Source organism: Coregonus clupeaformis, chromosome 11 (genome assembly GCF_020615455.1).
Source record: "Coregonus clupeaformis isolate EN_2021a chromosome 11, ASM2061545v1, whole genome shotgun sequence".
Taxonomy (NCBI): domain Eukaryota; kingdom Metazoa; phylum Chordata; class Actinopteri; order Salmoniformes; family Salmonidae; genus Coregonus; species Coregonus clupeaformis.
This window is the reverse complement of record NC_059202.1, coordinates 35,346,937-35,368,088: the sequence shown is the minus strand read 5'-3', so window position 1 is coordinate 35,368,088 and position 21,152 is coordinate 35,346,937. Positions and strand designations below refer to the sequence as shown.

Here is a 21,152-nt window from a genome sequence, read left to right as displayed (position 1 = left end):
ACGCCATCCCATCTTGTTTGGACTTAGTGGGACTATCATTTATTTTTCAACAGGACAATGACCCAACACACCTTCAGGCTGTGTAAGGGCTATTTTACCAAGAAGGAGAGTGATGGAGTGCTGCATCAGATGACCTGACCTCCACAATCCCCCGACCTCAACCAAATTGAGATGGTTTGGGATGAGTCGGACCGCAGAGTGAAGGAAAAGCAGCCAACAAGTGCTCAGCATATGTGGGAACTCCTTCAAGACTGTTGGAAAAGCATTCCAGGTGAAGCTGGTTGAGAGAATGCCAAGAGTGTGCAAAGCTGTCATCAAGGCAAATGGTGGCTATTTTGAAGAATCTCAAATATAAAATATATTTTGGTTTGTTTAACACTTTTTTTGGTTACTACATGATTCCATATGTGTTATTTCACAGTTTTGATGTCTTCACTATTATTCTACAATGTAGAAAACAGTAAAAAAGTATATAATAACCTTGAATGAGTAGGTGTTCTAAAACGTTTGACCGGTAGTATATATGAATTCTAATGGCAAAGCAGATGATGCTACAACATTGCAATTGTGAGGAAAAACTGAAAAATAAATTGTTTATATGCTGGAAATATACTTGTTACCATTCCTTTAGATATTGTTTGCCTTATGGAAAACAATGTTTTTCCTCAAACGGAGCCTTAGTGAATGTACAGAAATTTGCCTTTTGTGTTCAGGAATGCAGAAGAGAACATATTTGCTACTTAAGTCCTTTTTTTAAATGGACAAGTTGATACAGTATGTGTTAATAAAAAATACAAAAATGCATAAATTGTGAGTGTCTCTCCCTTTTAGTGGAACTGTGTGCCTCAGGACACACTTTCTTGCCTTTTTGCAAACATCTCAGTACAGACGAGCGCATCAGCAGTGGCTCTACTTTTAAACTCAATATCCACATTGTAAGCAGTAAAAGGAACTATTTTGAGCCCGTCTTTCTCAAAGTAGCCTACAACATACCTGTGACTTTAATGCGCTATCCAGATGAAAATTTTTGATAATTTCCCACGTTTCTGAGTCCCTGGTATAGAACGTCCTCTGGTGGAGGAGGACCTACTATCGCTGCACTACAGTTGGAAATGTTTAAGTTATGTTAGCCCCATAAAAAATATGCAAAATAAATACAAAAAATTGTATTCAGTAAATATCTACAACACTGGAGGTTTCTTTAATAGTAAATATTGGTATGGACAGCCAGACATAAACGATGTTTGTTTTTTAAAAAGTAAAACAAGTTCATAACCCTTTCAGTCGGCAGCTACACAGCCATATGAGCTGCAACATGATAACACGTGGAAGTGTTTAATGGTGCATGGTAAATATGTCTATCACAGGTGTCAAACTCATTCCACGGAGGGCCGAGTGTCTGCGGGTTTTCGCTCCTCCCTTCTACTTGAATGATGAATTAAGGGCACTAATTAGTAAGGAACTCCGACACCTTGTCTGGGACTTAATTGAAAGGAAAAACCAAAAACCTGCAGACACTAGGCCCTCCATGGAATGAGTTTGCCACCTCTGGATATGTCTGCAGTTACACAGGAAGCTCAATTCTGATTATTTTTGTAAAAACGATTTGGTTTTTTGACCAATCAGATCAGCAGCCTTTGAGCCATATAGTTGAACTATGTCAATTATTATGCATGTCAGATCTTACAACGCCTGGTCAGGTATTTTAAGTATCAGCTAACCACATCATAGCAATCTGGTGCCCGACTAAACAGTCAATGAAGCAACCATTGTCTGAGCCTTCATACCGCGATGGTCCATTATTTTATAGCTCAGTGCAATGGATCATGGCTAGATGGGATACAGTGTATGTCAAATTGACCTCTAAATGTGATTTTTGTTTTGAATTTTAACTAACCCTTTTCCTAACCTTAACCTAATTCTCCTAACCTGCTACATTAATTATCCTAATCTGCTGCGTAAATTCTCATAACCTGCGGCTGCTACGAAAAGTCCATTCTGACATAACCGGTATCCCATCTAGTCAAAACCAGTGAGAATGGTCTGAGCAGGGGAATCTTTGGAGGCGGTTTGATTGCAGGAAGTGACGCAATCAGCAATACATCTATGGGTTTGTTTGACATTGCAGCCGACAATGGGCTTGTTCGACATTTCAGCTGACAGTGCAGGCGACTGCCGACTGACTGATCATAAATAACTACTCATTATTATTTGTAATTCAGTCACAATTTACCCATGATACATTACGGTTTGATCCTCTCGAACACGGCCAGTGCAGCCGACTGCCAACTGACTGATCTACAAATCACCTTGCATCATAAATAACGACTCATTATTATTTGTAGATCAGTCAGTCAGTCAGAATTTACCCATGACACATCACGGGTTTGATGCTCTCGAACAGGCTCGAGGAGTATTTTCTCAGCGTTGTACATACTACCGCGTTCATGACAACTCGGAACTTTATGACTTGGAAACTCGTTGTAGAAAGATAATGTCCGAGTTTCCCCACTTGGAACGTATCAGAATCAACCAAAAGGAAGCTCTACAAAAAAAACGCACTTAATATTAACTCGGAGGTTCTGAGTTTCCGAGTGGTGTGAAACGCGGCATAGTAGCTGCTCCACGTCTCACTGCTGGCCTTGCTGCCATACACTGCCGCCGGTGACTCCGAACTGGAAGATGGCTGCGGTGGAGCGTCCCCCAGTCAAGGAAGGGGTCCGGATAGCTTTACTCTGTTTCTGTTGGTATACTGTTAGTTCGGGAGGCAACGTAGTTAACAAAATTATTCTAAATGGGTTCCCTTATCCTGTCACCGTTTCGCTTTTTCATATATTCTCAATCGTCGTCTTCCTTCCACCGCTGCTGCGGGCATGGGGAGTCCCCAAAACAGAAGTACCAACTAGATACTTCAAATGGTATATTCTCCCTTTAGCTTTTGGAAAATACTTCGCATCTGTGTCGGCCCATTTCAGTATATGGAAGGTACCTGTTTCCTACGCACACACTGGTAAGCATTGCACGAGCTCTGAATCAGGCTAGCTAGCTCAGAATCATTACTTGCCATTCTAACTAGCTATATGGAATGTTAGCTTGCTAGCAACAACCTCAATGAGGAATGAATTGGTATATTGTGCTGGACGATTTAGACAAGCTTTAAGTGAATTAGCTTCATTTGCATGAGGCTGTTAATTATATTACCCACGTTTCGATTAACATAGGAGCTTGCGTCTCCCCTTAGTAATATAACTACTGGGTTATTTGAATACCTTTTTGTTTGGGGGAGGGCCCCACCTAGCCAGTGGCAGTGGCTAGAAACTTGTAGCTACACTACATTTTAGTCATTTAGCAGACGCTCTTATCCAGAGGGACTTACAGTTAGTGAGTGCATCAATGGCAATGAACAGTAAGGCTGAGTCTCCGTTGAGTTGTGGTTGGTCCAGATATCATTAAGTAAATGGTTAGACCTGTGAGTTTACCATCGTTTTTCTGCTCACAGTAGGTTTTATATTGTGTTCTTCCTTATGATGCCTTCTTGCCTGTCATGTGATGTCCATAGTTACAACTACAGCGTACTTAGCCTAATACAACTACCTGCTACAGCCTATAGGGGAATATGTGACTGCAGTTTGTCATCCTTAAATAAAAGCGTATAGTATGATTATTCACAATGAGTATCTGAATTATGCTCTCATTACTATGAGAAAGCAGAACTTCATGGTACCGTGTCATGATTTGGAATTTAGGTCTGAACAGCACTAGCCCATCGGGCAAGTCAGAAGTATTTTTTGGTTAACCGAAGATTATGGTCACTTGACTGAAAATGTAAAGTAGTTGTTTACACACGGAAATGCCATTGTCTGTCACCTAACTAACTGTGAGGAACCAGAATGATCCGTTTAGGGGGCTGAAATTATTTGGCGAAAATTCTACCTGCCAAATTACTGTTTCCTGACTGCACAGTTAACTTGCCCCCGATAACACTTAATGTCAATCCCTATGTATTATGCCCTTTACTTCCTAATTAGCTAGGTACCTAATGTATGATGTAAGACCTCATACAGTGTAACTGTAACTCATTGCTGTCTCACCAGACTAACTGACACGTGAAGTTATGGTTGAAGCACGGTCATAAAAAAGGTGTGTGATGATGCAATATGCAAGTTCCAAGTTTTTTTTGTTTTGTTACCAGGGGCGTGTCTGTGACGCACAAGACACAATGAAACTTAAACTGTAGGTGTGAGGCACAGTCACATGGGCCTGAAGTCTTTAAACCACTGTATCTCAAAAGTCATGCTCCTTACCTTTCCAATCAATACCCGTCCTCAATTCAAGCACTGAACAGGATCCATTTTCCAATCTGACATTCTTTGTTTATTTTCACCCCACAGTCAAAGCCACAATGCCAATATGGGTTGTGTTGTTATCAAGGATTATCATGAAGGAGAAGCAAACGACGAAAGTGAGTAACTCAGGAAACGTATTGTGTACATAAAGCAGCTTTGGAAGATATTTTGTCCAAGCAATGGTGATGTGGCACAATGTGAGCCTGTGTGTTGGCGCATATTACTGCCAGCCTTGCAGGTGTATTTACAGGTAGCAGCTTTAAGGCAGGAAAAAGTACCCCTCCTCTTCTTACATAATGTTAACACTGCAGGGCCTGTAGTAGTGTTACACAATAACAAAGCTATTTATGTGTCATAGCCATTTAGAGGTAGGGTGAATGTGACAAATGAGCAAAACAGCTGCATGTGTATGGATGACAATTGTTTCAACCATACTTTTTGAGACTCCTCCATGATTAGGAAAATCCTCCTGACTCTGGCCTAGTAACACTTTATTTGGATAGTCCATCTGTAGATACTCTACAGACTATCAGTAACATTTCAACTAACAATCTACTAACCTTAACCTAACCCTAACTCAACCCTAACCTTAACCCTTACCCTTATTCTAAAAGTAACCTTAACTGTAACCTTAGCAAGCAGTTGCTTATCAACAGATCGTTTGTTGATAGTATGACCATCTGTAGAGCCTCTACAGATGGAAAATCTGGACTGCCCAAATAAAGTGTGACCCTTTCTCTTTTGCACTCCTGTCCTGTGGCTGTCTCAGGTGTACCTATCTCTCATCCCCATCATCGGAGGAGTGCTTCTGGCCACCATGACAGAAATGTCCTTTGATGTATCTGGGTTAGTCAGTGCCCTGGCCGCCACACTCTGCTTCTCTCTGCAAAACATCTTCTCCAAAAAGGTACGTCTTACCAGTCTGCACCCTTTGAAAAATGCTATTATTTATGTGTTGTTAGATGATGGATAAAAGTATAGCTGGAGAGCACATTTTGAACTCTGGTGGACTTTTGAATGAAGTATGCGTTTGGGTAATAGTTGTAGAATAAACTCAAGATGTTTTATTTAATAGAATACTGTATTGCCCTTGAAGGAATGGATCATGCACACTGCAAAAGCATTCCTTGCAATATTCAAGTGCAGATATAGTAGACAGCACTCATACTAAACATGAAAACACTTGAAAGGAAAACTCAAGTGCAAGGCTAATGAGTGTGAAGCCTTGTGAATCTTTTCAATGTATTTTTTCTTTACATACTGTAGATGTGCAGTATGGGTGTGTCCTGTACTATGCTGATGTGGCCTCCCTTCAACCAATATTTGAGGAAGACATATTTCCCCCATTAGACATTACTCTGTTAAATGTTGTGTTATGAAAACTGACATGCGCTAGAATTAAGAATGACTTTTGATATTACTAACCCTGCAGTTAAATTATTGTTTGAATTTGTAGTGTTAGACTTTAACAACCATGTCTTGTTAATTACCAACTGTTAATTATCATGCTGTTGATGAAGAAAACCAAAGCATTCAACGAACAAGGAATTTGTGCCCTCTCAATTTATAATGATGTGTCTTTGTGTGGCCTTGAGGTATATTTTGCTGCCCACGGATTTCCAAGGTCAACACAACAACAGTTGTTTTCTGCAATGGTGGGCCTAAGAAATGACAAAGCTATGAATTAATATGCATTGCTTTTTAGGTGCTGCGGGACACGAGGATCCACCACCTGAGACTTCTCAACATACTGGGCTTCAATGCTGTTTTCTTCATGGTGCCTACGTGGGTTCTGGTGGACCTCTCCTCATTCTTGGTTGAGGGGGATTTTGTGAGTTAAAATAATATGTGCTTCAGTTTGGTAAAGTGTATGCACAGGTTCATATACGTTATGCGTCAAATAATGTGATATTTTGTTGTCCGGCTTATGGGCTTATATGATAGTGTTTCATCTACTGGTAGTGGTGTGTGTGTGTCATACATATTATATATGTACCATACACAAGTCCACAGGATGTCATACAGTGTGTACCAGAGGAGGCTGGTGAGAGGAGCTATAGGAGGACGGGCTCATTGTAATGACTGGAATGGAATTAATGGAACAGAGTCAAACGTGTTTTCCATATGTTTGATATGGTTCCATTTATTCCATACCAGCCATTACAATGATTCCCTCCTACCAGCTTCCTCTGGTGTGTACCATAAAACCTTTTTTTACACAGTATGTACCATACTTTTATTATCCACTTGCTTTTGCCTAATACTACATTTACCTCCACACAACAAAATCTGTAGTATCCGGTTGCCTTTTATTCAGTTGTCCCATTGAGACCACAACCTGGATCCTAGAAATTCATGACTAAACCCATTGTTCTCTCCAAATATCCAAGTAATCACTCCCTCTCTCTCTCCCCTCTCCCCTCTCCTCTCTCTCCCTCCTCTGCATAACCCCTCCAGACGGGAATGTCTGAATGGACCGGCACCTTCCTCCTCCTCCTGGTCAGCGGCTTCTGTAACTTTGCCCAGAACGTCATTGCCTTCAGTGTCCTCAACCTGGTCAGCCCGCTGAGCTATGCTGTGGCCAACGCCACCAAGAGGATCATGGTCATCAGCATATCGCTCCTAATGCTACGCAACCCTGTCAGCTCCACCAACATCATGGGCATGATGACAGCCATAGTGGGCGTCTTCCTGTACAACAAGGTGAGTCTCTTTGACATGCTTACATTTACGTTTGAGTTATTTAGCAGACGCACTTATCCAGTCATTACAATCACTGCATTCAACTAAAATGGATAAAACAACCACTTATCAAAATTATTGCAAGTTAAACCTTCAAAATAGTCACTGTTTGCTAAATCAGTGCTAGTAAGAAAAAAGAGAAGTGCGAGTGTGAAGGACTCTTGGACTCAGTCCATCTTTCAAAAACGTCTGAAACCCTACCTCTTTAAATAGTATCTTAAATAAGACATCTGTAGCGTAGTACAATAGTATCTGAAATGTTCAAACACTTTGGCCACCAACAACTAATTCAATTTAGTTCTTGAAATAGATGAACAATTATATCAAACTCAGCATTAAGCATGCATGTGCATAATATAGCCCAAATGGGAGACGTAAAGCCATTTGACATTTTAGTCATTTAGCAAACGTTCTTATCCAGAGTGACTTACTGTTCTTGCATTCATCTTAAGATGGCAAGGTGAGACAACCACATATAAAAAGAATAACCTTGCACTTGTCTTTTCCTAGTAGCACCGACTTTGCTGATAACTTCTTTATTGAGGAAAACTGTGTTTTTGTGGTTGTCTCACCTCGCTATCTTAAGATAAATGCACTAATAGTAAATCGCTCTGGATGAGAGCGTTTGCTAAATGACTAAAATGTCAAATGTGACCGACCGACCGCCTCGATTCGGTCTTATGTAGCAAAATTTGAAATTGTGTTTTTTACATTGGATAAAAGTAGAGACTCAGAGCTAGAAAATGGTATATCATACACTGCAGTTGAGGAACAATGGGAAAGTAATTCTGCTTTCAAAGTTGATAAACTTGTAATCCCACTTTTGAGAAAATGGCTCTTGAATGTTTTGGTACACCTACTGGAGAGCTCTTCTTTGTCTACACCCATTCAGCATCGTTCACACCCTCGTAAGCCTTAGCTCCACCCATCTCTTTAAGGATTCACATGTGAGGCCATGTGCTAAACACATGCTATATCAAATAAAATATATGTTTATTTGTCACATGCACAGGATACAGAAGGTGTAAACGGTACACTGAAATGGTTACCACATGGCCTCATGTGAATCCTTAAAGAGATGGGTGGGGCTAAGGCCAGATAAAAATATTTTATAAGCATTTTATAATTATTAGATTATGCTTACCCGACACACTTGTCTAAATTGATGGGTCGTGAAGGAAACGCAATAACCATCCCCCCCAGCCACATCTAGCTAAGTGGATGGGTCACTATTGTCTAGACATGTACACATGTTCATGAAATACAATAGATGGCCATAATCACCCCCAGAACCACCTGGCTAATTTGATGGGTCATGCAATAATCAGGCCGAAGTGGAGTCTATTGTTTAGACATGTAGCTAGCTAAAACAACGAACCGGCATAATCCTAACTCATACTACTACCAATACAAACATTGTCATAGCTGTAGTATGAATCTGAAGGTAGCTTAAGCTAACAAACTAGGTTCAATGTTAGCTAGCTAACATTAGGCTATAACTAGCAATGCAAATGGATTTCTGATTTGAATAATGTTACTACACAGATCATACACATAATGTTAGCTAGCGAGCCAGCAAGCTAATGTTCGCTAGCTAACTAACAGTATGCTTTAACATGCAATAACAACGACTTTCTGACAAAATTAGAAACGTTTATATCTGAAAATGTAGTTAGACTCTTACCTGTATACATGGATGAACGCTTCACGGCAGACTGGAACCATTTAACTCTCTTGTTTGTAGCTACATCTTGTTTGGCCAGTGTTGTCAAGTCACTCCGGTTCACACTGACCGTGGCGTGTGCAGAAGGTAGCCCATCACTTTTTCCAACTGATCTGTCGATAGCTCTTGCTAAATTCAGCGCATCAGTGTTGTTGAGAAAAGTAGCAAAACTTTTGTAGTTCTCGATGGCTAATGTTAAATCTTTCAAAAACGGTGTGGTAGAAAGGACTATCAACACATACTGAACAGCTCACGTTACACACAGAAGCATGCTACATGGCAGACCAATCCAAACTCATCTCCCGGCATGTCCAGCCCATCCATTATCATGGCTAGTGGGAAGGTTCCTGTCTTTTTCCGTGGCTAAACCAACTAGGTTTGTAATTTAACAATTTTATTTGTATTTGCGTATAACGTATTTTGATAGAAAAATAAATATTCACGTTCAAATGCCTCTCCTGTGAAGTACTGACTTGCGACATACGCCTAGTTTCCTGAAAAGAGTCACACATGGCTTTACATCTCCCATTTGGGCTATATTATGCACCTGCATGCTTAATGCTGAGTTTGATTTAATTGTTCATCTATTTCATGAACTAAGTTGAATTAGTTGTTGGTGGCCAACGTTTTGGAAAATGTCAGATTCTATTGTATTACGCGGCGTCTGTATAGCTACATGTATGTAAAAAAATATATATATATGTCATCCCGAACCAGGTTTCCATCCAACCATTTCATGTGGATGAATTACCTGACGCATAAAATAAATTAACCACCGGGCTGATGGAAACAGGAAATGTCGATACAATTTCATAAATGTCAATAGACTATTTTTTCATTAGACATGGTGGAATCTTTTTACGTCGGTCAACTTAATTATGCGACAGATGGCGGTGAAAATGCCTTTATGTGCAAATATCATATCGAAGTAAACTTGGACTCATGCAATGATATGTTGTGTGGTCCTCCCACAATGTCTCAGGAAAGCATGCCGTTTATTGGGCCCTATAAAATCAGTTTTAGTTTTTGTCTGATTCCGTTTTCTCCAGGGGGGCTTTCTCCAGGTTTCCGTTTTACCCTTTTTTTATTTTTATTTTATTTTCAGGCTTTCACTCAAAATCACACTTTTTAAAATAGAAAACAACTAAATTGGATGTTCTAAGTCCACAACAATGCTTAAACCACACCAAGAGACCACTTGAGGTCTGGGAAAATGTTTAGAAATGTCGATTTTTTGATGTAGTTCCCTTTAATTCCAGTCCACACCTAGCAAGAGGCTGTTATTTAGCGATGTTTTTGTAGCGCACATGTGATGGTAGAGTTTGCAAAACAAATACCCACTGGATTGATGCAAATAATGATTTCATTCTGCCAGGTAAGCAAGCATAGGCTACTTTGTAGTTTTTGGGAAAGCCTTTCCATCTAGCAGAAGATTTTTCATTAGCATCATCGTTAACGGCTACACAGTGGTAGCTGCGCATACACAGACAGGGGAATTCTCGTTGCCTCTACAGAAAGTTGCAGGAAATACATATCACTGATGCGTTCTGTTCATGTCTTATGATAAACTTCTGCAAATTTAATTAATTTTCAATTCATTTAGTTGGTTCCCTACTAAGTTCAATACATTTTTGAATGTTGAATTCTGTTTTAATGTCTGGATTCAGTGATTCCGTCCGCTGTCTCAGTATCACAGATTTTATAGGGCCCTGAATTTATTAGGCTACAGATGAAATAAATTATGATTAACTTCACAGGGTGGTGAAAGTGCATTCTGATGAGCTTGATGCTGCTTTCCAATAAATACAGAGGCTCTTATTCTGGTGACATGATGATCGATGCTTGGCTGCCATTTGACAAATACAAATAATCTTCCTCTATCCATAATAATGTCATCATGTAGGCTAGCCTACCCGCACTGTATCTGCCAGCTGTTGGATAGAGTGTACCTGCCAAGACCAGAGTGGGCACATTTGCTAATTAATGCAACACTTTTTGTGACAAAATGATCTGTAGAGTTGAAAATGCGATGGAAACACTTTTTATGTGCACTACATCATCCGCAACAAGTCAATTTTGTGGAAACACACCACTGGTGGGAAAATGTGCATATTGTCTTTATGCAGATTTTTGAATATTCGCATGAAAATCTATTGCCAATTGGTTTTAAACCTAGCCCCAGATGTGATTTTAAATAACCCAATGTACTGCGCTACACTCCTCACATCATGCAATTTGATATTTAAAGTCACTCAACTGTCTTAAATGACAACCAAACTTGCAATTGTGCTTGTTGCTGCCACAGTGCTCACGCTGCATTAAAAATAAACGTTTCTAACAGTGGCTCTGTAAGGTGCTCTGAAACCCTCCCCCACTGAGGAAAGTTTACCACATTTAACTTTGGGAAATCACACAGATTAATTTACATAAATGTGTATTTTTTTGTTATCCTTTGTTATGTGCTACACTAAGCTATTCCCTTCTCTTCACTGCCAACAGGCGAAATATGACGGCAACAAGGAAGCTAAGAAAAAGCTGCTGCCTTCCTCCAAGCAGGACATGATGTCCTTCGACAACTTGGGAGTGGACAAGACGCAGCCCAATGGTTCAGTGCCTTTCTCCCAAGGTTCAGACATTCAGTATGGTCGAAGCAACGTGCTGACCGACCACTTCCAGTACAGCCGGCAGGCCTATACAATGAACTACGGCGCCTCCAATCACCAGTATGTGGTTTAGGCTGGTGGATTCCTCCAAGGACATATTGTATTTGTTTCCAGCAGCATTCTTAAACCACCTCTAACAAAAAGGAAGGCAAGGACTGTCGTATTGGCGGAAGAGTGAAGTATCAGTCATGAGTTGGCCAGCGTTTTGTCCCAAACACGTTCTCTAACATCTTCTCTTCACCTCCTTGTGTTGTATTTATTTTGATATGAACACTTAAAAGGGATAGTTAAGTCAAAATCAAAGTTTGTCAGATGTTTTCAGACCCCAAAAGTCGTCCACTTCCAACCCTGTCCCTCGTCAACTGTTGCAGATAGTATCAATCTTTCCAGTTAATTTGGGATTGAGGCATACCACTGGATCTACGTAACAGATGGCTTGGAACATGGACTCGTTTGACATTTAGATTTTGGAGTGAACTATCTGTTTGTTTTTTGTTTGCTTGCTAAGGAAGGGATGTTCTTGTATTATTTTTTTCTGTGGGAGTTTGCTAACGTGGGAATAATTGTTACTGTAGCTACAATAGCGTAGTTAAAAATAAATACATCACAACTTTAACTGTATATCAAAGACCATGAAATGTTTACCATGCCCATAATGCCTTGTGAATCAGGCTTGCCCTCAGTTACATTGACCCCAATTTTATCACAGAAGACCTGAACATTTTACATTAATGATTGGCAATGTTTGTCCTATACATGTAAAACCGTTTGACCTGATGACATTTTCTGGTTTGTCTTTAACTAGTGATGGAGGCATGAAAATGTATGTAATCGGTTGTAGGTACAGACAGGTCGCTTGTTTGAATACCCAATCCGAAAAGGTGAAAAATCTGTCTGTGCCCTTGAGCAAGGCCCTTAACCCTATTTTGCTCCAGAGGTGCCGTACTACTATGGCTGACCCTGTAAAACAACACATTTCACTGCTCCTAGCCAGTGTGCGTGACAATAAAACATATTTTTTTCTATCATTTATTTTCTTCATATTTACATCACGGTAATTTAATCAATTCATATCTGATCTGGTAATACCTGTGTAATATGTGGGTAGAAGGGTCAGGTAACTGAGATGGACCTAGTTTAATGTGGCAGACCTATTGGTTCAGGCTTAAGTGTCAGACTCCACTTGTTTAGCCTGGCTGTCATTTTGTTCCTAATATTCACACTTAAAATCATGTTCCGAATAAGGAATAGTATTTCCCCCTGCATGCGAGTAATTTAGCCTACAGGGAACAATAGCTGTTCTTCAAAGCCGGTGTGAAGCACCTGAACTGGTTAAGGTTTGCACTTTGTAAATCAATGAAAGATGTGACAGAGACTGTAACTAACTTTTGTGTGAAGCTCTAGTAAAATGTTATCAATCCCCATTAACTTAAATGTAATCCTTGTTGAATATAAATACTTTTTCATTTGAGTTTGCGCGTTTCAATTTGTTGTACCACATTCAAGCATTTTAAGTGGATAATTTCTTTGCTGTTTCCTAATGGCAGGAAAGTTTGGCTCTAACCTTTTATTTATTGCATTTTCAGCGACTGGCCGGCAACAAACTATATGCTGAGATTTAGAAAAAGCAATTTTGCTGTTTACCATAAATATAAATAATGTATTTGAAAATCCCCCTACGGTATGTGCTGTATAGTTATAGATGGCTGCACAGAGAGGGTCCATGTGTATTTACACACTTGAGGAACTGTGTTATGCGTGAGCTTGTGTGGAATTCTCAGGTAGTTCCAAGTTTATCATAGTCCATTTAGTGAAACTCCCATATCATTTAGTTGGGCAGGTTTGGTCTGGTGATGTAATGAAATTGATACTGGCGTGGTGATTAGGCTATAGGTAACCATGGGGATTTGATTACATTTGACTGTCATTTATGCCTGTTATCTGCATGTCCTCATGAATGAGTTTTGACATGACTTTTTCCTATCATTGTCTATTGAATCGTCTTTACAGGGAAAACTATTTGTAGAAATCTGATAACTTGTATAAAGGTTGATTTCACCTTGGCTTATAAAGTACGGCAATGTTTTATTTGTGGAAGGAAGATCAAATGTTGGAGCCACGATTTGGATTAGACAAAATTATTTTTCTGTCACCCCACAACATAAGATGTATGAAGAGCTGTGCTAAGCAAACTTTGATCCCATCGTATTATTTTGCTACTTATTTTTTATTATTGTATGTCATTTTGTTCAACTGTCTCAAGGTCTCTTCTTAAATCTATGGTTGAGTTTGTCACGTCCTTATGCGAGGTGCCAAATGAAAGGCGCTACCTGGATCAAGTGCAACACAAGGATTTGTTTTACTCTTATTTTTTGATGCAGTAGCACGGAGTGATGGATTCTGATGTGCATTATGGATATGTTTAATTTAACATAAAGCCTAATTTGTCTATACAGTAAGCTAATGGATAACATTTTGAACATGAACTTTGAGAAACTTTGTTAGCTCTGGGACGGTATTTGCTATGAGGTTATTTACTGGAATGTACATTTGGATGTGTGGGGTTTGCTTTGTAAAAGTTGTATAAATGCAAAAAAAAGTGTGTTTTAAAGGATCTTGAAAAACTGCATTTTTACTGAACCAATGTTTTATAGATTTTTATTTATGGTGTCTAGGTACAGAAAAGTATACATAAGTGCAACCATGCACAGTGTTGTCGTCTTACGTTTAGTAAATACTATTTTTAAATGTCTAAAAAATAAATGCATTGTGAAATGAATGTATGATTTAATTTTCTTGATAAAGGTGAATGCATAGTAAAAATTAATTTGACTTTGGACAGGTGGGTGCTTACATTGGTAAAGGATGAACGTGAGTCTCAAATCTATTACTATAACTTATATGTACTATTGTTATTGTTGACAGTAATTATAATGATGATTATCTATGTTCAATGCATTGTTTTCAATTGTTTAATCTGGGCTAGTATGAATTTTAACTCAACTCTTCAGCCTATCCAATATAAAACTAGTGCTCCCTCTTGTGTCAAGAATAAGAATAGAATTCTCACAAGTTCATAATATTTCCCCTCCATTTCTTACTTTCAGGCATGGCATGGGTATTTGATGGTTGCTTGGATGAGGACAATAGGACTTTGTATTGGTGGAATTAACTACCCACTAAGTGGAAATGTAGCTTTGTATCCATTTTGTAGCGACACCTATCCAATGTTTACAGTGCCATAGGGGCTAGGCGCAGGGTTTCCCAAACTATCCTCGGGACCCCATGGAGTGCACGTTTTGATTTTTGCACTAGCACTACACAGCTGATTCAAATAATCAACTAATCATCATGCTTTGCTCATTTGAGTCCGCTGTGTAGTGTTAAGGCAAAAACCAAAATGTGCACCCCTTGGGGTCCCGAGGACCGAGTTTGGGAAATGCTGGGCTAGGGAATTCAGAAATGGAGAGGTGGAGACTTTACCCACACATTTATCTAACAACTATTACACAAAGACTTGCGGCTGCTGTTCCACTCTACCCTTCTCACAAATAATGCACCAGTACATTTCCTCACATGGATTTAATAGGAACAGCAGTCCCTCCAGCTGCTTTCACCAATCTTGTACTTTTTATTGATATTTAACAGTTTGGTAATATAGCCCCTAAAGCATGAGGGGAAGTGAACAAGTGCACACTTCTGGGTGAACGGGCAGAGAATAAGAACACAACCTAGAGGAACTAGTCATCTCCCTTGGGATGAGTCACTCTCCCATGACAAAGTTCAAAGACAGATTTTTTTTGGGGTAACAGCACTCCTGAGATGCATAGCTGCAGTCCAGTCAAGTTTTAGAGGAGAGAAACGTGGGGAAATCCAGCCTGGTCTCATCCCACTGGGCACAGACGTCAATTCAACGTCTATTCCACATTGGTTACACTAGTGTGTGCCCAGTGGGATAGACTAGACGTAACATAAATCCTGGACACTCATTAGTATGATATGTTACGTTTGGTATGGTTACATAAGACAGAAGGTTACTTAAGCCAAAAATGAAAGTAAGGCGGTTGGTCGGGCGTATAACACGAATGTCAACTATTGTACTCACTTTTTTTGTTGCTACTTTGCAACTACTTAGCCACCTAGCTAATGTTAGCCACAACAAATAGGAATTTGTAACATCATATTAACTGTAATTCGTAACATATATGAAATGGTTGATTGGCATCCACAAATTAATACATACTGTACCAAATGAAACGTAACGTACACTGAGTGTACAAAACATTAGGAACAGCTTCCTAATATTGCATTGCACCCCCTTTTGACCTCAGAACAGCCTCAATTCATCAGGGCATGGACTCTACAAGGTGTCGAAAGCGTTCCACAGGGATGCTGGCCCATGTTGACTTCAATGCTTCCCACAGTTGTGTCAAATCGGCTGGATGTCCTTTGGGTGGTGGACCATTCTTGATACACACGGGAAACTGTTGAGGGTGAAAAACCCAGCAGCATTACAGTTCTCGACACTCAAACCGGTGCGCCAGGCAACTACTACCATACCCTGTTCAAAGGCACTTAAATATTTTGTCTTGCCCATTCACCCTCACTGAATGTCACACATACAATCCATGTCTCAATTGTCTCAAGGCTTTAAATGTCCTCCCCTTCAACTACACTGATTGAATTGGATTTAACAGGTGACATCAATAAGGGATCATAGTTTTCACCTGGATTCACCTGGTCAGTCTATATCATGGAAAGAGCAGGTGTTCCTAATGTTTTGTATACTAGATGGAGGGAGACAAATTTACATTTACTACGTTACGTCTACCCCTGAGTCCAGGTTACATCCTCCTGCTCCTCTGAGGTTGTTTACATCTCTGCAGAAGAGGCACCAAAGTGTCTGCTGTGAAACGTGTGCTTTTTTAGGGTTGGTGAGGGGTAGATCCGGGAAATTAAACTCTACATCTTGTGCATTAACTGCCTTTGAGCTTGATCCCTTAGCCCCTCAAGGGTCTGTTATACAGTGACTAATCACACTATTAGCAAGGGTCTTGGTTTAACAAGTAATGGACACCCTTCTCTGGGGCCTCAATGGGGAAAAACAGGTCATCTCAGACCAAGCTCAACAGACTCAAAACCTGATAATTCCTTAGACCAACTCTGTTTTTTATCCCCCCAGTTTTCTGAACAAAAACAATAATATATATATATATATTTATATATATATATATATATATTGGACATGTAAAAACTCCAGGAAATGAGCTCCACGTGATTTTAATTTAAGAAATCTGTATTCCCACCATAATAGAGAGACACATGATTGTATACAAATGTAAGCAAGGTTTGAAATGATTATGTTTTAGTCAAACATTATGTCTGTTTGGGCTTCTTGCAGTCAATTTGCGGTCTACAAATTATTTGTAATTATGTTCCGGCCCACCGAACATCCTCTCAAGAAAAAAATAGTCCCGCGACTGAATCTAGTTGATGATCCCTGGATTAGAAAGTCTGAATTGGTTTGCAGCACTAATCACACCTGGTGTTTTATAAAACGGATAACTCTTGGTCTCTTTAACTTCACATTGTGAAAGTTATTGTTGGTGTAATACTTATACCTCGCTGTGATAGGCCAAGTGCCTGAGCACAAGACCTATCTTTAATTGAAATGTTAACATTGATTGTCTAATTTAGTCAATTTACCTAATGTTTTTGAAAGTTCTATAATGAAAACAGGTGAATTTCCAACCATCATCAATTATTTAGACACAACACATTCAGTGAGACTCGATATCGGACAATCTGGGGGAAGTGGGGAGTATTGGCGTGCTTGAAATACTTTGCAAATGCAACTTATTTCTATGTGAAAACTGAAATGGTTTATTCATTCTTTTTCAGTAGACACTCTTATCCAGAGCAATTTACAGTAGTGAGTGCATACATTTTCATACTTTTTCGTACTGGTCCCCCGTGGGAACCGAACCCACAACCAAGCAAGCGCCATGCTCTACCAACTGAGCCACATCATCACAAACCACTTGATGTATCACTGTAATCAATTACTGTATTGTGCATTGTTTTTCTTCATGGTGATGGAGAAGTCTACAGGTACAAACCTAGATGACCAGCCTATGTACAATACAGTAACTTACATTAAGTAGTTTGTAAGGATGATAAATTAATACTGCACAAAAAGTGGGTTTTTTCCATGTTATTTGATCAAGAAAAATATTTTATTTGATGTGGATGTTGTGTGTTTTTCCATAACTTTGTACCTTTTGATGTAAATGTTTGAGGACAGGGTTTTGTTCTTTCTGGATTCCATTAGAAGGACAATCCCAGAGAAAGGGACAGGGCAACAACTCTTACAATTCCAACTATTGAATCCTGCAAGATACTGTTCTTAATTATACAACTACCTTTTTTGCCAAAGCAGAGATACTGAAAAAATGTTTTGACTTTTTCCACATTTTATTACGTTACAGCCTTATTCTAAAATGGATTTTTTTTTTATAATCTCATAAATATACACACAATACCCCATAATGACAAAGTGAAAACAGGTTTTTAGAAATGTTAGCAAATTTATAAAATAAAAATAAACAGAAATACCTTATTTACATAAGTATTTAGACCCTTTGCTATGAGATGCTAAATTGAACTCAGGTGCATACTGTTTCCATTGATCATCCTTGAGATATTGCTACAACTTGATTGGAGTCCACCTGTGGTAAATTCAATTGAATGGACATGATTTGAAAAGGCACACACCTGTCTATATAACATCCCACAGTTGACAGTGCATGTCAGAGCAAAAACCAAGCCATGAGGTCGAAAGGAATTGTCCGTAGAGCTCCGAGACAGGATTGTGTCGAGGCAGAGGTCTGGGGAAGAGTACCATAACATTTCTGCAGCATTGAATGTCCCCAAGAACACAGTGGCCTCCATCATTCTTAAATGGAAGAAGTTTGGAACCACCAAGAGTCTTTCTAGAGCTGCCCGCAGGCCAAACTGAGCAATCGGGGGAGAAGGGCCTTGGTCAGGGAGATGACCAAGAACCGGATGGTCACTCTGACAGCCCGCTTGGAGTTTGCCAAAAGGCACCTAAAGGACTGACCATGAAAAACAATTGTTCTAGGGTCTGACAAAACCAAGATTGAACTCTTTGGCCTGAATGCCAAGCGTTACGTCTGGAGGAAACCTGGCACCATCCCTACGGTGAAGCATTGTGGTGCCAGCGTCATGCTGTGGGGATGTTTTTCAGTGGCAGGGACTGGGAGACTAGTCAGGATCGAGAGAAAGATGAACGGAGCAAAGTCCAGAGAGATCCTTGATGAAAACCTGCTCCAGAGCGCTCAGGACATCAGACTGGGGGCGAAGGTTCACCTTCCAACAGGACAACGACCCTAAGCACACAGCCAAGACAATGCAGGAGTGGCTTCCGGACAAGTCTCTGAATGTCCTTGAGTGGCCCAGCCAGAGCCCGGACTTGAACCCGATCTAACATCTCTGGAGAGACCTGAAAATATCTGTGCAGCGACGCTCCCCATCCAACCTGACAGAGTTTGAGAGGATCTGCAGAGAAGAATGGGAGAATCTCCCTAAATACAGGTGTGCCAAGCTTGTAGCGTCATACCCAAGAAGACTCGAGGCTGTAATCACTGCCAAAGGTTCTTCAACAAAGTACTGAGTAAAGGGTCTGAATAATAATGGCATATTTCTTTTCTTTTTTAAAAAAAATAAATTTGCAAACATTTCTAAACTTGTTTTTGCTTTGTCATTATGGGGTATTGTGTGTAGATTGAGTGGAAAAAACAATTTAATCCATTTTAGAATAAGGTTGTAAGGTAACAAAATGTGGAAAATGTCAAGTGTTCTGAATACTTTCCGAATTCACTGTTTTTTTAAATTCTGATTTTTCAGGGGGTGCTGCAGCACCCTCAGCATCCCTACTTTCCGCAGGTATGTTTGTCCCCCCTGCGTGATGTGGGCTCACCTGGAGACTGGCTGACAGTTGGTTGATGTTGGTGCTGCTGCACAGTGCTTCACGGAGGTGTGTGAATACATGGGTGTTTGTAATATCTCCTTGGTAGTGCAAAGTTCTTTGTGACGATTTGACTGGTAACATGGGTTCTTTGCCTTTTCGACTAATGTAAACCCGTTTAGAGAATCTCCTAATCTTACTGAACAGAGTCCTTCTCAGCAGAATGTAGATCCAAGGGTCAAGGATGGCGTTGACGGCGGCAATCCGAATAGCCTTCAAATCTGCATGGGAATTATCTTCCCGTGATATCTGGTTAGCAAATACGCGCACCTACAACAGAATGACAAGATATATGCCCATTAGACCTACTGCTTTCCTCTTAGACAAACTAAACAAACATATAAAATATGAAGACGTTTCTTACCACCAGCGGGGCTGAGCAACCTAAAACCACCACGGAGGTCACCATGAGCACCGTCATCATTTGGGCTTCCACGCCGGAGGAAAGCGCTGTCCAACGCGCCCGTGTGCTCCCTCTTGTAACTGGACTTTGGATTTTCTTGCGATGCATTATCAATAGAGTGCCACAAACTGCAAAGTTGAGGACTATCGTCATCAATATGAGTAGAAAACTCACACTGGCATATAAAAACGAATAGGCTACAGACAACGGCTCATGAGCCATCCAGTTGATGAAGCACCAGGTTTTGGAGGGCTGGCTCATGCTTTCAGTCATACCCATCACTGGGAGACAACAAAATACAATGTTGGTGAGATAAATGCAAAACAAGCACTTGCGCGCAAAATGTTGGCCAATTCCCCATCTTTGGTATGTGTAAGGGCAGCATATTGCGAGGTAGCGCTCAGCAGACATTGCGCATATAATACTTAGTCCAGCCACTCCGAAGAACAGCAACAAAAAGGAATGGAATTCACAAAGATGACGGTCATATAGCACATTTTTGTCGAGGTAAGTGGCTATAGTGATTGGGCTGGCCAGACAAGTTCCAAGAAGATCGGTGACAGCCAAACCGCAAACTAGGGCGAAGAACGCGGACGATTTGCGCCCTTGCTTAGATCCAGATAGAGCGGCTATTGCTATTATATTTCCAATGACACCAACTGCAAACATAAATACAGGTAAAGCCATCGCTGCAGCTGACTTGTCAGGCACAGTGTGTGTAGTGAAATTATATGTATCGTTCATGTTTTCCGTTCCAAAAGAAGGCGATCCAATGCGCGCTATTTGTTCCTTTTTGTTGTTGATAGATGCTCCTTATTTCTTGAGAGTCCATTCAAATCCAAGCAGATGTTGCCAAATGTATTTTCTCTTGTAAAATCCCTGTTTCATGTTCATGATTTCTGTTCAATAGCCTACATTGACATCAATCTTTGAAATATCCCGTGAATGGAAAAACCTGAAAATGCACTCGTGACGCCCAGCAATCTGGTCCTAATAGATGTATCATACCCAGTGGGGCGTCTGTGTTGATGTTAACATCTCAACAGCAAAACCCAGACTGTGGATGGACTGGATCACAAGAAAGAACATTATAATTCGTTGAATGGATTTGTTCTCTTGGTTTTAACCATTCAAATGTCACAACTCCCAAATTATGTAAATACACTATATATACACAAAAGTATGTGGACACCCCTTCAAATTAGTGGATTCGGCTATTTCAGCCACA

General features: G+C 40.1%; 2 protein-coding genes across 2 annotated transcripts; one reads left to right on the top strand and one right to left on the bottom strand.

Annotated features, from left to right (window-relative positions):
* Positions 1 to 2,349: 2,349 nt before the first annotated feature.
* On the top strand, positions 2,350 to 12,427 carry slc35e1 (solute carrier family 35 member E1). The gene is made up of 6 exons (XM_041890406.2): positions 2,350 to 3,010; positions 4,392 to 4,462; positions 5,116 to 5,253; positions 6,052 to 6,177; positions 6,804 to 7,049; positions 11,311 to 12,427. Exons 1-6 carry the CDS (start codon positions 2,683 to 2,685, stop codon positions 11,545 to 11,547), a joined length of 1,146 nt encoding a protein of 381 aa, XP_041746340.1. The 5' UTR covers positions 2,350 to 2,682; the 3' UTR covers positions 11,548 to 12,427.
* Positions 12,428 to 15,138: 2,711 nt separating this feature from the next.
* LOC121577143 (prostaglandin E2 receptor EP4 subtype-like) lies at positions 15,139 to 20,890 on the bottom strand. Its single transcript, XM_041890926.2, has 3 exons — positions 19,886 to 20,890; positions 19,431 to 19,791; positions 15,139 to 15,173 (listed from the first exon to the last, which is right to left on the bottom strand). Exons 1-3 carry the CDS (start codon positions 20,666 to 20,668, stop codon positions 15,139 to 15,141), a joined length of 1,179 nt encoding a protein of 392 aa, XP_041746860.2. The 5' UTR covers positions 20,669 to 20,890.
* Positions 20,891 to 21,152: the final 262 nt, after the last annotated feature.

Bases quoted from the DNA above. Each gene is read 5' to 3' on its own strand.
- slc35e1 (XM_041890406.2), top strand. From the start codon at position 2,683: ATGGCTGCGGTGGAGCGTCCCCCAGTCAAGGAAGGGGTCCGGATAGCT. The intron at 6,178-6,803 runs GTGAGTTAAAAT...TAACCCCTCCAG, and splicing joins TCTTGGTTGAGGGGGATTTT to ACGGGAATGTCTGAATGGAC. The intron at 7,050-11,310 runs GTGAGTCTCTTT...CACTGCCAACAG, and splicing joins GCGTCTTCCTGTACAACAAG to GCGAAATATGACGGCAACAA.
- LOC121577143 (XM_041890926.2), bottom strand. From the start codon at position 20,668: ATGAACGATACATATAATTTCACTACACACACTGTGCCTGACAAGTCA. The intron at 19,792-19,885 runs GTAAGAAACGTC...ATTCTGTTGTAG, and splicing joins GTTGCTCAGCCCCGCTGGTG to GTGCGCGTATTTGCTAACCA. The intron at 15,174-19,430 runs GTAGGGATGCTG...CCGTTCACCCAG, and splicing joins GACAAACATACCTGCGGAAA to AAGTGTGCACTTGTTCACTT.